The 12,480-nt window shown below is 55.1% G+C and overlaps 2 protein-coding genes across 6 annotated transcripts; one reads left to right on the forward strand and one right to left on the reverse strand.

The window, feature by feature from the left end:
• Nucleotides 1-2,779: 2,779 nt before the first annotated feature.
• On the forward strand, nucleotides 2,780-7,186 carry Lypla2 (lysophospholipase 2). The gene is made up of 10 exons (XM_034502442.2): nucleotides 2,780-2,921; nucleotides 4,454-4,559; nucleotides 4,768-4,799; nucleotides 4,887-4,952; nucleotides 5,400-5,447; nucleotides 5,538-5,608; nucleotides 5,737-5,810; nucleotides 5,884-5,985; nucleotides 6,095-6,268; nucleotides 6,343-7,186. The coding sequence occupies exons 1-10, from the start codon at nucleotides 2,800-2,802 to the stop codon at nucleotides 6,391-6,393; spliced, it is 846 nt and encodes a 281-aa protein (XP_034358333.2). The 5' UTR covers nucleotides 2,780-2,799; the 3' UTR covers nucleotides 6,394-7,186.
• A 42-nt stretch (nucleotides 7,187-7,228) lies between these two features.
• On the reverse strand, nucleotides 7,229-11,687 carry Gale (UDP-galactose-4-epimerase). 5 transcript variants are annotated; one of them, XM_034502443.1, is made up of 11 exons: nucleotides 11,589-11,687; nucleotides 9,951-10,076; nucleotides 9,758-9,873; nucleotides 9,279-9,392; nucleotides 8,849-9,025; nucleotides 8,487-8,600; nucleotides 8,334-8,400; nucleotides 8,166-8,251; nucleotides 7,974-8,051; nucleotides 7,727-7,841; nucleotides 7,229-7,631 (listed from the first exon to the last, which is right to left on the reverse strand). In XM_034502443.1, the coding sequence occupies exons 2-11, from the start codon at nucleotides 10,069-10,071 to the stop codon at nucleotides 7,573-7,575; spliced, it is 1,047 nt and encodes a 348-aa protein (XP_034358334.1). In that variant the 5' UTR covers nucleotides 10,072-10,076; nucleotides 11,589-11,687; the 3' UTR covers nucleotides 7,229-7,572. The 5 variants fall into 5 exon arrangements, with proteins under 5 accessions (XP_034358334.1, XP_076790075.1, XP_034358335.1 ...); XM_076933960.1 differs by having other exon boundaries at nucleotides 9,951-11,454; nucleotides 11,589-11,650; XM_034502444.2 differs by having other exon boundaries at nucleotides 9,951-10,079; nucleotides 11,589-11,645.
• Nucleotides 11,688-12,480: the final 793 nt, after the last annotated feature.

Raw genomic sequence — 12,480 nt, forward strand, 5'->3', positions numbered from 1 at the left:
AGAGTGCTTGCTGCTCTTCCAGAGGGCCTGAGTTTGCTTCTCAACACCTGCATGGTGACTCAGTAACTAGCTTGAATTCTAGGGAGTTAGATGCTCTCTCCTGGCCTCCGCTGACATTCACATGGTGCACAGACAACATGCAGGTTAAACAACCATACGTAGAAACACAGGAGAGCTGCTGGAGGCACCACAAGAAGTGGGGTGTGGATAGTGAGCTATTACTTTGTGGTGAACACAGTGCACTTGGCAAGAATCCCAGTGGCTGAAAGCATCCAAGACCCCACTTTTTTCAGAAAGTAGCAGGAGTTTGTAAGTGCTGAATCTGGCCCTGGAGAATTCTCTGACGAATACTCCATCCTTGTCAGGAGGATATTGCCACTTTCTCCCAATGTTGAAAAATGGTTCGGCTTTTAAGCTTTGTTAGGAATCAAGGTTCCGAAACAAACTAGAATGTGAACAATGCTCGGTGCACACAGACTCTCTCCAACCTGCTTTTCATAAAATTCTCAAGACTAGAAGGGCTGGTGGTCAGGGTGTAGCTCTGTGGGACAGCACTTGCCTACCTTGTGTGTGGCCTGGGATAGGTTCTTAGCATCAAGATAAAGGCCATTTAAAATTTTTGGATTAGCCGGGCAGTGGTGGCATACACCTTTAGTACCAGCACTTAGGAGACAGAGGCAGGCGGATCTCTGAGTTTGAGGCCAGCCTGGTCTACAGAGTGAGTTCCAGGACAGCCAGGACTACACAGAAAAGCCCTGTCTCAAAAAAACAAAAACAAAAACAAAAACAAACAAACAAAAAAAAAAAACCAACCAACCAAACAAAACCCCCAAAAACTGGATTAAGAGGAAAAGTGAAGTTAGCCTCAAACCAGTCATGGAGATGGCTCTGTGGATAAGCATTTGCTGTTTAAGCCTGACAGTCGGAGTTGAGATTCCCAGAATCTGGCTGAGAAGCCACAGGGCATGTGCATGTCTGTAATCCCAGTGAGCTAGGCAGAAACAGGACATTCCCCTCGAAGCACTTGGGCCAGCTTGGCTGGAGTACACAATACAACAGCAAACCAGAGACTGTCTCAATAACAAAGTGCTGGGCACAGTGGTCCATGCCTTTATTCCCAGTCCTCGAGGGGCAGAGGCAGGTACATGTCTGTAAGCTGAAGGCCAGTCTGGTCTACGTAGCAAGTTCTGAGGACTGATGTCTTGAGTTTGTTCTCTGACATGTGATCAAAACATGGATGCATATCATTCACACGAGACACCCAATACATCAAAATCCTAGCCTGTTTGTTCCACTAACAGATGCCCACAGGTAGCTCCTGGAACTGAGCCTGTAGGTTTGAAGCTTCACTTGCAAAAGTGCTACAGTGGTTTATGTGAAAATACAGGAGCTGTATTCCATCCACAAACCAATCCAGCAGGGTTCTGCGAGCACTGGGGCTAGCTGTATTGCTTTCTTCTTGTTTTATCCCCTTCCTTTTGTGACATCCACTTCTAGGTCTTTGGCTTGCCGTGATCATGATCCCTTGATCTCTATATTTTAAGCACCATCCCTATGGCCTGAATACAAGAACAAGCTGCTTCCTGGTCTGGAGGGAAGTGTTTTTGTTGATCAAGCTTGTATTGCTTTGGGTTTACAGGGGAGAAAAAAAAGCAAAACAAAAAAACTAGTGTAGGTTAATTTGGAAGAATGAGTCCTCTGCAGCTGAGGGACCCCTGTGACTCATTTCCTGTTTTCTGATCCCTAAAGGTTCTCTCAGATTCAGTTCTTCAGTTCAGCTTGTCTCTCAGCCTGGACTCCAAGCCCAATTTCCACTTTACCAGTATGACTCAGTGGTGACCAGATGAAAGCCTTTTGTTCTCAGCTCACAGCTGGTGGCATTTTGTGCAACCTGCAAGGCATCACTTGTCAAGGACAGTGTCAAGTCAACCCTGCCAGTGCCAGTGTATCAGTATCCTGATTCGGCCTACGTACTTTCCCAGGGTCCTTCTTCAAGTGGGTAAGGCCTCACACTGTGATTTAACAGTGTTCAAAGCAAGTTTACGTGGCCCCATTGAGGCTTAATAGCGAAGTTATGAAATACGAGGTGGTTATTATCATTTTATAGCTGAGGAAGCCGGTCAGGAAAAACAGATTACAGTGTAATCTCGAGGTTTACTTCCTTTCCCTAAGCCTTAGTTTCCTCATCTTTAAAGATAAGAGTGGAGGACGGGGTGATCTCAGGTCTTTTCAGGTCAGGGTGTATAATGCCATCCATGATCCCGTGAAACTGGGATCAGCTTGAAAAATAGTATGAAGGGCGAACAAGAAGAAAGATGAACAAGGAGAAAGATCTACAGTACAACAGGAGGCGTGTAGCTAAAAGCATTCACCGGTTTTGTGAGGGAAGCCAATTTCTGGGACGTTTATAGTGTTCCACTAAAGTAACCACTTCACTACATAAGCATACGATATTGCGGACTGGAGACATAACAATAAAACGTATCTTAATAAAACAAGACAGCGTGAACATCCAAGACCACACCTGCAAGTGTGCCCTGCCCCATGGGGATGGGAAGACGGCCAATTTTATGCTAAAGAATTCCCGTGAGGAATGCCTCTCCTCCAGGACGCAGGTCCACCAGGAGGGCTTGGCTGGTAAGGGCATCTGAGAATCCCATGCCATGTCCAGACGCTGTAGGTGGCAGCGTCGCATCACAGGGAGTGGTCCCACTGTGGGCAACATGGCAGCTTCTACCCTGGAAAGCTGGCCTCGCTTCCGGGTTCCGTACTGCTGGCCCGGCTACTTCCGGCAGCAGGATGGCTAGGTTCCCGGGACTCGAACGGAAGTTCCGGCGGGGGCGGCCGAGGGGGAAGAGTGTGTGTCTGTGCGGGAGAAAGGGAGAATCGCCCGAACGGTCTCGGAAGCCCCTGGGAGTGAGGTATCCAGGAGATCGCGCAGCGAGGCTGTGAGGGTCCCGGGGTGGCGGCGAGGAGTGGCCGGAGGGCGCTGTCCAGTCCTGGGACAGCCGGGCCAGGGGCTGCGCGCGTGGCGGGAGAGCGGCTGCGCGCTGGGCAGTGTGAGACCCCATTGTGGGGCGGAGGCTTCCCAGGGTCAATGCCCCTTTGTGGGCAGGTGCGAGCCGTGGGGCAGGGCAGCAAATGCCACTGTAGGGATGTAATGACCCTGGGTCAGAACCCAAGTTCTCACTGTGGAGAATGGGAGACGCGGGTCATCCTTTGGAGAGTGGGAGCCGGGTGGAGGTGGGAATCTCCAGAGCCTAGGAGGAAGGGGATCCTAGCCTAGGGTGTCAGGTGCATTCTCCGTGGGAAGAGGAACCCCACAGTCAGAGGTGTGGAAAGGAGCTGTGTGATCATCCTACCGTGAGGAGGGGCAGTCGGGGTCAGAGCTGGAAGGTGGGAGCCTGCGGGAGGGCGGGGCGCCCTTAAGACACTTCAGAGGCAGGTAGCGGAAGCTTCCGGAGTTTGGAGGATGCTAAGGATGGGGAGGGGCCAGGCAGCCTGATATTCTTTTGTGTTGGGAGTCCCAACACCTGTTCATTTGGGGACCCGTTTGGAGTCAGCGACAGCAGCAACAGCAGGTAGCCCTGTGGAGCTGGGAAAGCTTGGAGCACCACTTTGTGGGGGAAGATGGCAGAAGGGAGTTAGGCTCTCGTGGGACATGGGTGGCTTCCAGAGGCCCTGGGAATTTCTTACTGAACCAGACTGCTGAGAAGACTGGATAGGGGTTGGATAGGAGGGGAGGAGAGGGAAGATGGAGAAGATGGGTTGTGGGTGGGACTGAAAGCCTGTTTTCAGCGTGTTTCTTCCATCTCTCCCTAAGGATAGGACTCAGGGAAGAGGGGTTCCACAGAAGGGGTATCTGGGACCTTGGAAGGATGCAGTTAACATAGGAGACTTATAGACGGAAGGTTGCAGGAAACACCCTGCCTTCTCTCGCTCCCTACTTCTACACTTCCAACCCCTAAACCCTGTGCCAGCCCATGTACCATGCTTAGGCTTTGAGGTTGGGTCAGAAACCAGGTATGCCAAGAGGACCAAGAGGATTGCTGGCCTGCTTCTCAACCTTGGGATGGAGCCAACGTTTTCTTTCTTTCTTTCTTTCTTTTTTAAAAAAATTTATTTAGTTTTATGTGCATTGGTGTTGTGTCTGCATTATATATTTTTATGAGCGTGGCAGATCCCCTGGAACAGGAGTTGCATATGGTTGTGAGCTGCTGTGGTACTGGGAATTGAATCCAGGACCTCTGGAAGAGCGCCAGTGCTCTTAACCACGGCTGAGTTATCTCTCCAGTTCCCTGGGGCCAACTTTCTACCCCTCTGCCTGAGATTTTTTACTGCTTTTATCTTCTCTCTGCTTAGACTTGAACCCCTGGTACTGCACAAGGCTGATGGCCTGGGTGGGCTTCTCTCGCCTGCCTTTGCTTTTGACCCACTACCTTCTCTTGTTCAGGCCCAGCCTGCAGGAAGCCCTGCAGTGTATGTGTGGTAACACCATGTCTGTGCCCCTGCTCACCGACGCAGCCACCGTGTCTGGAGCTGAGCGGGAAACGGCCGCGGTAAGGCCCCAGCAAGCGGTGGGTGGGGCAGTGTGGGAAACATGGAGGAGGCAGTATGAGAAGGACTTAGCCTGAAGCTAGGAGGGGTGAATAATCTGTTGGCTCCCACCTAGGGTTCCCCTGGGGCTGAGGGACTGGGGGAGAGGTGAGCTGGAGTTGGAGGACTGAAGGGGACCTTCCCATCCCATTTCTGACTTTTTCCCCCCAGGTTATTTTTTTACATGGACTTGGAGACACAGGGTGAGTGAGCTGAGGGGCTGTGTTCCTTCATCGGGTAGGGCTGGAGGGCCTTTGTCCTACACTGTCGTCTCTTCTTCCTTCCCACAGGCACAGCTGGGCTGACGCCCTCTCCACCATCCGGCTTCCTCATGTCAAGTACATCTGTCCCCATGCGTGAGTGTTGCCCCAGCTAAAAGGGGTGTGTGTATGTGGGGGGGTGTCCTCTGGTCCTAGGCCTGTTCTCTTCATCAGCTGCCTCCTGGAGCTTGGGCTCAAAGCAGTCTGGCCGTGTCAGTCTTAGCTCTAGAAGCCCTAGGAATGGGCTCCAGTTTTGCTTTTCACCCCTGAGCTTCCTAGACCCAAGACCTCCTAAAAGGAGTCTTCCTTCCCACAAGTACTCACCCTGAGCTGGACCCCGTCACTGGGCCTTGGTCTCTGCTTCTGCATCCTTACCGCTGATGCCCCAACCACAGCCTCCAGCCCCACGTGGCAGGTTGCCCGGCAACACTTGAAACACAGGGCCTGCCTGCTGGGAGGGGCCCCCAAGGGCAGCTCTGCCCATTCCCAGGCTCTCTACTGATGCTCCCTTCCTCCTGAGACCTTTCGGCCCTCCTTCCCCAGGCCCAGGATCCCTGTGACACTCAACATGAAGATGGTGATGCCCTCCTGGTGAGTTTGGGGATGAGAGGGAAACTAGGGGAGCTGAAGGGGCGGGCGAGAGCGAGAGCTTTCCAACAACTGCTGCCTCCACTTGCCCAGGTTTGACCTGATGGGGCTGAGTCCAGATGCCCCAGAGGATGAAGCTGGCATCAAGAAGGCCGCAGAGAACAGTAAGGCCCCAGCCCACCCACATCAATCCCTCCCCCTCCCCCTTCCCAAAGCACCAGGCAGTGCCCACCTGCTCCCTTCAAGCCTCCAGCCAGCAGTCTCCTTCACCCGGTCATACCCTCCCCCCCAGTCAAGGCTTTGATTGAACATGAGATGAAGAACGGGATCCCTGCCAACCGAATCGTCCTGGGTGGCTTTTCGCAGGTGAGGAGCCTGTGAGGGGGAGGGGAGGTGTGCCTGTGTCCTTCTTTCCTGACCTGTCATTCTCTTCTCCCAGGGTGGGGCCCTGTCCCTCTATACAGCGCTTACCTGCCCCCACCCTCTGGCTGGCATTGTGGCATTGAGCTGCTGGCTGCCTCTGCACCGGAACTTCCCCCAGGTGAGCATCCCCCCCAGGCCCCTCCGCTCTCTCTCCAGGGTTCCTGTGGCTTGGGTGCCTTGCTGCATATAGCACTGACCTTGCCCTGGAAATCCTGTCTGGCCCACAGGCAGCCAATGGCAGTGCCAAGGACCTGGCCATCCTTCAGTGCCATGGGGAGATGGACCCCATGGTGCCTGTTCGGTTTGGGGCCCTGACAGCTGAGAAGCTCCGGACTGTTGTCACACCTGCCAGGGTCCAGTTTAAGACGTACCCAGGTGTCATGCACAGCTCCTGCCCTCAGGTCAGTGGGGATATCCTACTTCCGTGTCCCCTCCTCCTTCCATCAGGGAACCTCACAATGTCCCCTCATCCCAGGAGATGGCAGCCGTAAAGGAATTTCTAGAGAAGCTTCTGCCTCCGGTCTAACTAGCTGCTGGCTCCCATCATGGTCCCCCAGCTCACAGGGGACCCAGCAAGCAAGCACCGCATCATCTTGGATCTGAGCCGGTCGAGCCCCTGTCCCTTCTCTTCCCACCCTATCCTCTTCCCACAGGCCTCTGGGGCAGGTCACCGAGGCTGGCCAGGCCTTCCTGCTGGCCTCGGCCATCTGGAAGTCAGCAGCAGGGGTGGGCTGCTCTCTTAACCCTCTTCCCCAGAGGCGGGCCCCAGCAGCAGTATTGGAGGGGCTGTAGGCAGCGGGAGAAAGGGGCCCAGCTGCTGACCCGCTCACTCAGGACCTCACCCACTAGCCCCGCTTTGGGCCCCCTCCTGTGACCTCAGGGTTTGGCCCATGGGGCCCTCATGGGCCCCTCCCCAGTGATTCTGCCCGGATAATCGTCTCCTGCCTCTCTGCAGCTGCTTCCCTCACGAATGTGTCCACGGCTGGGGGCCCTTGCTGCTGTGGGCTGCCTGCTCCAGGGCAGGCTGGTCAGTGAGGAGGTAGAGTCCCTCAGGGGCCTCCCCTCTGCCCCTTCCCCCTAGAGGGGCTGGGCCCTGCCTCCCCATGGCCCTTCCTTGCAGGCCTGGAGCCTGCAGGGCTGGATTGAGGTTCAAGGGCCCTCAACTCCCTGCTGTCTCCCCCCCACCTATGTCCCCCCTTAGGGCCAGGGAGGTGGTGGGGGAGGAGTTGTGTCTTGTCTTCTGTCTTCATGTGGTTTTGGGTGTTTTTCTTGTTTTGTCCTGGATTCCGATAAAATTAAAGAAATTGCTTCAACTCTCAGGGCTGCCTTATGTGGTACAGTTACCATCTGTGAGATCTGCCTCACGATAAGAAACCAGTTTTATTTTAAATACTTTGGAAAGCTCAATCATAGCAGTATAAGTTAGTGCCTGGGGGAGGCTATGGTCCCAGACCCCCTGGCCTCCCCAAGGCTCTGGGGATCACATGAGTTGCTAGACTCTGGGGGAGATAGGCTGGAAAACCCCAGACTCCTTTCTGGTCAGGGGAGCCAGAGGTCTCTCTCCTGCCTGGAGGGCTGAGTAGACAGCTGGCATTTGAGGTAGGGTGGCCTCAGCTTGGCCCCAGAGTACGAGGGTACAGGGTCCTGTGGAGACTGGAAAGCAGGCAGCTGCTCTTTTCTTTTCTGGTCCATGGCAAGGAGGTCCTCAGGCCTGTGCCCCAAAGCCTGAAGGGTTCTGCTTCTGCCAGCGCCACAGATCCTCACCTGTGCAGACACGGATGGTCAGGACTTGACTAAAAACAGCTCATCAGTTCCCTTATAACCAGCTCCGCCCTCTTCTGGGTTGGTCAGACACTCACACATCCTGTCCAGCCCTAAGGCTGCTGTCCAGCCCAGCTCCTCATGGGCCAGGCTGGGGTTGGCATAACAGGCCGCCACGTCACCTTCCCGCCGTGCTACCACCTTGTACGGGATCTGCAAGGGAAGTAGTGCGTACTTAGCCCCAGCAGGCTCTGGGCCCCAGGAACCACAGATGAGCTGTGTCACAGGTACCTAGCACTGAGGAGATGGCTATATTGGGGCGCCTACTGCTTGGGTGGGGCCTACCTTCTTCCCTGAGGCCTTCTCCATGGCTTGGACCATCTGCAGGACAGAGTAGCCTGTGCCCGTGCCCAGGTTGTAGGTCTGCCCAAGAGAATGGATGTTGAACGGAATCTATCATTCACCCCGTGCACTACCTTCACCCTGGTAGTGCAACCACCAACCACTTCCTCCCTGCCTCCCCTCTTAGCTCCCTACCCGGCAACCACATCTCTCCTTCAGCTTCTTCAAGGCTGCTATGTGGCCCTTCGCCAGATCCACCACATGAATGTAATCCCGCACGCCTGCAGAGGAAGTGCTTCCATGGGAAGGTTGTCTCCCCTCCCCAACTCCCATCTCCCTCCTTGCCCTGACGCCTAGACTCACCTGTCCCATCCTCTGTAGCATAGTCGTCACCAAAGACATTCAGGGCCTCTCGTCGCCCGATTGCCACCTGCGGCAGAAGTCAGGTCAACTTCTTCAAGGGCCTGGCACCAGTGGTAATCTGAGCCGCTCCCACCCCTGGGTTAGTCCCCCTACCTGGGAGACATAGGGCATGAGGTTGTTGGGGATACCCTGAGGATCTTCGCCGATGCGGCCAGAGGCGTGGGCGCCTATGGGATTGAAGTACCTAAGCAGCACAGCATTCCAGGCCTGTGTGGTACAGGTCAGACTGTGGGGCTGCGGCACACGGGGTGATCCTGACCCAGTCCACAGCCTCGCCTGTCTGTGTTCCCTACCAATGAGCAAGGGATGGCACCTGCATACCAGCTGCTGAGACCTCCTCGGGCAGAATCCTGCCGCTTCTCAGCCTGTGTCTCATTGTGAGAGAACCCAGGATCCTAATCCTGGGCTCAAGGGGGCCAGTAAACGGAGCAAAGGGTAGAGAGAGGGGTCCTCACCGTGTCTGCCCGGCACAGGTCCCGGATCATCTCCTCAATGAAGAACTTAGACTTGCCATAGGGGTTGGTACAGCCCCCGGTGGGGTGGGCCTCATCCAGAGGCAGGTACTGGGGGTTCCCGTACACGGTGGCTGAGCTGCTGAACACCAGATTCTTCACCCCATGGGCCCTCATGATCTGGCCGTGGAGGGGAGGGTCAGTGGCCTGTGCCTCACGGGTAAGTCCCACTTGTTACCCCATCCTAGGAGGGTGGGGCTGAGGCGACGGGCATCAGTTATAGAGAGAGAAACAGGCTGGGGGGGTAAAGAAAGGCATGTGTCCGAGATAGTACAGCTTGGGTCCTCTCTGATTCTCCCACGCAGGCCCTTACTGTGGCCAGCATGCCAGACAGCCTGGGGCCCAGCTGGGGTCTGTGTCCCCTTCCTCTTACCTCCAGAAGCTGGATGGTCCCTGTTAAGTTAACTCTATAGTAATCCAGAGGCTTCTGCACCGACTCGCCCACAGCCTTGAGCCCAGCAAAGTGAATGACGGCCTTAAAGCTGTGCTGCAGGGTAAAGCTGGGGTCAGGGTGCTGTGCAGGACCCGCCGATGCTCCTCCTACCCGATGAGCAGCTCCACCTGCTCTGTAGACTATGCTGGCCCCAAACTCACAAAGATCTGCCTACCTCTGCCTCCCAAGTGCTGGGTTTAAAGGCGTGCTCTAAATGCCCAGCTAGCACCTACCTTCTTTTTTATTTTTAAAGATTTATTTTATGTATGTGAGTGCACTGTAGCTGTCTTCAGACACACCAGAAGAGGGCATAAGATCCCATTATAGATGGTTGTGAGCCACCATGTGGTTGCTGGGAATTGAACTCAGGACCTCTGGAAGAGCATCTGACTGAGCCATCTCTCTAGCCCAGCACCTACCTTCTTAAAGAGGTGCTGTAGGGCTGCCTGGTCCAAGATGTCCATCTCTTCAAACTCCACAGAGCGGCCTGTCAGCTCCTGGACTCGGCGCAGGCTCTCAGGCATGGAGTCTTCTCCTGGTGGGGCACGTAGAGGCGTTCAACATTAGAAAATGGGGTCCTGTATCCAACCCCTCCAGAAACCGCTCACTTACCACGAATGGCATTATGGAAGTTGTCGATGACCACAGGCGAGTAGCCTGCCTCCAGCAGCTCCAGTACTGTGTGGCTGCCGATGTAGCCAGCCCCACCTGTGACCAGCACCTTCTCCTCCATGGCGCCTGCTTAGAAGACAGAGTTTCAGAGGTGGCTGAGGCTGTCTGCTCAGGTCCTCACTTCAACTGGATGCTTGTCCCCTAACTTCATCTTGGAGGATGCAGTGGTGGGCCCAAGTTTAAGAAGAGGCTCCAGAATCCGCCCTGGGAACTAGATCACTATCAGTTTCTTGCCGCAGGGGGCTGACGTTTTTGAATCCTACCTATGGCACAGTTTTCATCTCTATGACTAATTACTGTACACACACTATGTATGAGGAGGGCCCAATGAATCGATTTAAAGGTCTGCCACCTGTACACATAGGAATCAGACACACCATGTTGTCTAGTTCCTGTTGACATAGGGTAGGAAGATGGGCCTTTTGAAGACCCACCCTTCCTGTCTTCATGTCTGGAGGATGGACAGTCTCAGGCATGGAAGGCTAGGATATGTCCCTGTAAACTGAGGCCTTTTCCCAGGAGCAAAAGTTTCCTGGGCTTGCTGAGTAACACCTCGTGCTCCAACAACCTTTCCCCTGGAAGGTCAGTCGGGAGGAAGCGGTAAAAACAGCAAATAGCTTCAAGGGTGGGGTCCTTAGCCAGGGAAGCTATGCCTCGCTCTGAGGCTGCAGTACCAGCAGCCCTGGAGTGGGTAGAGCTTCACTCCACCCTGGGGCAGCCAATAGCTCAGCTTTGGCCCTGCTGGCTTGGAGCGACAGATCCCGCCCAACTAGGGCCGCGCCAAGTGAGCCGGTGTCGACGTGGATTTGGCCCGCGTTCCGCCGCCAGGTGTGCATCCCCACCCTGAGCAAACTGCTGGGCGGACAGAAAGGAAATCCACACACTGAGGCCTTTCATTCTCACGACCTGGCTTGCTGCCTTCTTTCTCCAAGCTGCCTCAAGTTTCTGCTGGAGTTAGTCTGCTGTAACCCATTGGACTGGGCGTCCAGTGTGTACCAGGATCACTACCCCGCACTTTGGGCGTTATTCTCCCAACATCTGGATGAGGCAGTTGTTTCTACTAGCGCTTGGTACTAGGGTCAGAGTCTGGAGGCAGTTGGCCTCGGGTCACACAGCAGTAAGAACTGCCTGAGTGGGATCCCCGAGACTAGTCCCCGCTACTCCCTGCAGCTCCCGCATTGCGCGAAGACGCGGTGAAGCGGTCGCTGAGGGGGCTCTGGAGGCAGAAAGGCTGCTCTGAGGTCGCTCCGCTCCGGACCTAGGGAGTGACCTTGATCAGAGGTCCCCTCCTCAGTTTTCCTGGTCTGTACAAGGGAGGAGAGCGGATGCTGGGTCTCAACAGCCCGGGCGAGGCGGAGCTTAGCTCTGGACTTCGGTTCTGGGCTGGGAGCCGGAGCGGAGAGTCGGGCCCCGAATGAATGAGCCTCGGTGGCCCCCGCTACGGCTGCGGAAAATGCGAGCAGAACGAGTGAGCCTGGCCCTGTTCCGAACACGAACCGACCCTCTTGGAACTCCCTCGCTCCCCACCAACCACTGGCCCTTCCGAGCTCACTAAGCCCTTCATTCTACCAGGCGAACCTGCAGAAGATCCAGCGCTGACTCCAGGCGCCGCCTCCCGCTACCAGCGCAGCGGCCCCTTTAAAACCTGACAGCCCAGCCTGACCCCGCCCCCTTCACGCCCTCCAGGAAACGTGTGTCCTGGGTTACCGAGTGGACGGCGGCCCTGGAGGGACAAATGGCTTGTACAGGCTTTAGGCGACTGCGCAGTGCGTTTCCGTCCAGGGCGGAAATGAGGGGTGCGGACGCTGTCCGGTGACCGGAGGGCTGTGGAGGAGAAACAGGGTCAGGACCTGGGCCTTTCTAGTCCCCAGCTCTGGGCCACTGTTTCCCTTTATGTGTCAAACCCTTCGTCGGGCTGCTCCAGTTGGAAGGCATGGCTGGCCCGGGCTGCGACCTGGATTCAAGTCCTGGGACGTAACCCACGAGGGAAGGAACCTTTAAATTCACAGTAACAATTGCTATGCCCATCGCCGAGCCGCCGCCTCCCTCCCCTAACGGTGTATCTGCGCGTCTAACACCGTTAGCAACTCAAGACAGTTTTGTCTCGGTTTCAAATACAAAGCAGGGAGAGCGGTTAAGAGCACTGACTGCTCTTCCAGAGGTCCTGAGTTCAATTCCCAGCAACCACACGGTGGCTCGTAACCATCTGTAATGGGATCCGATGCCCTCCCTCTGGTGTGTCTGAAGACAGTGACGGTGTACTCATATAAAATCAATAAATTAATCCTAAGGGGGAAAAAAACAAAAACAAAGCGGGTCTGAATGCTCCTGCAGAGAACCTGAGTCCTGTTTCTAGCACCCACATACCACATTCTATGGGATGCCATGCCCCGCGCCCCTCCCCCCAACATCTATGGTACATACCTTACATACCGGGCATTCTCTCACAAAGACATAATAAAATAAAAAT

This window comes from Arvicanthis niloticus, chromosome 5 (genome assembly GCF_011762505.2).
Source record: "Arvicanthis niloticus isolate mArvNil1 chromosome 5, mArvNil1.pat.X, whole genome shotgun sequence".
In the NCBI taxonomy this organism is placed as follows: Eukaryota; Metazoa; Chordata; class Mammalia; order Rodentia; family Muridae; genus Arvicanthis; species Arvicanthis niloticus.

Coding starts and splice junctions, on each gene's coding strand:
- Lypla2 (XM_034502442.2), top strand. CDS start 2,800: ATGGCTAGGTTCCCGGGACTCGAACGGAAGTTCCGGCGGGGGCGGCCG. Junction 4,560..4,767: donor CTGAGCGGGAAACGGCCGCG/GTAAGGCCCCAG, acceptor TTTTCCCCCCAG/GTTATTTTTTTACATGGACT. Junction 5,811..5,883: donor TCCTGGGTGGCTTTTCGCAG/GTGAGGAGCCTG, acceptor CTCTTCTCCCAG/GGTGGGGCCCTGTCCCTCTA.
- Gale (XM_034502443.1), bottom strand. CDS start 10,071: ATGGAGGAGAAGGTGCTGGTCACAGGTGGGGCTGGCTACATCGGCAGC. Junction 8,401..8,486: donor TCATGCCCTATGTCTCCCAG/GTAGGGGGACTA, acceptor CTTCTGCCGCAG/GTGGCAATCGGGCGACGAGA. Junction 8,252..8,333: donor TGCTACAGAGGATGGGACAG/GTGAGTCTAGGC, acceptor CTTCCTCTGCAG/GCGTGCGGGATTACATTCAT.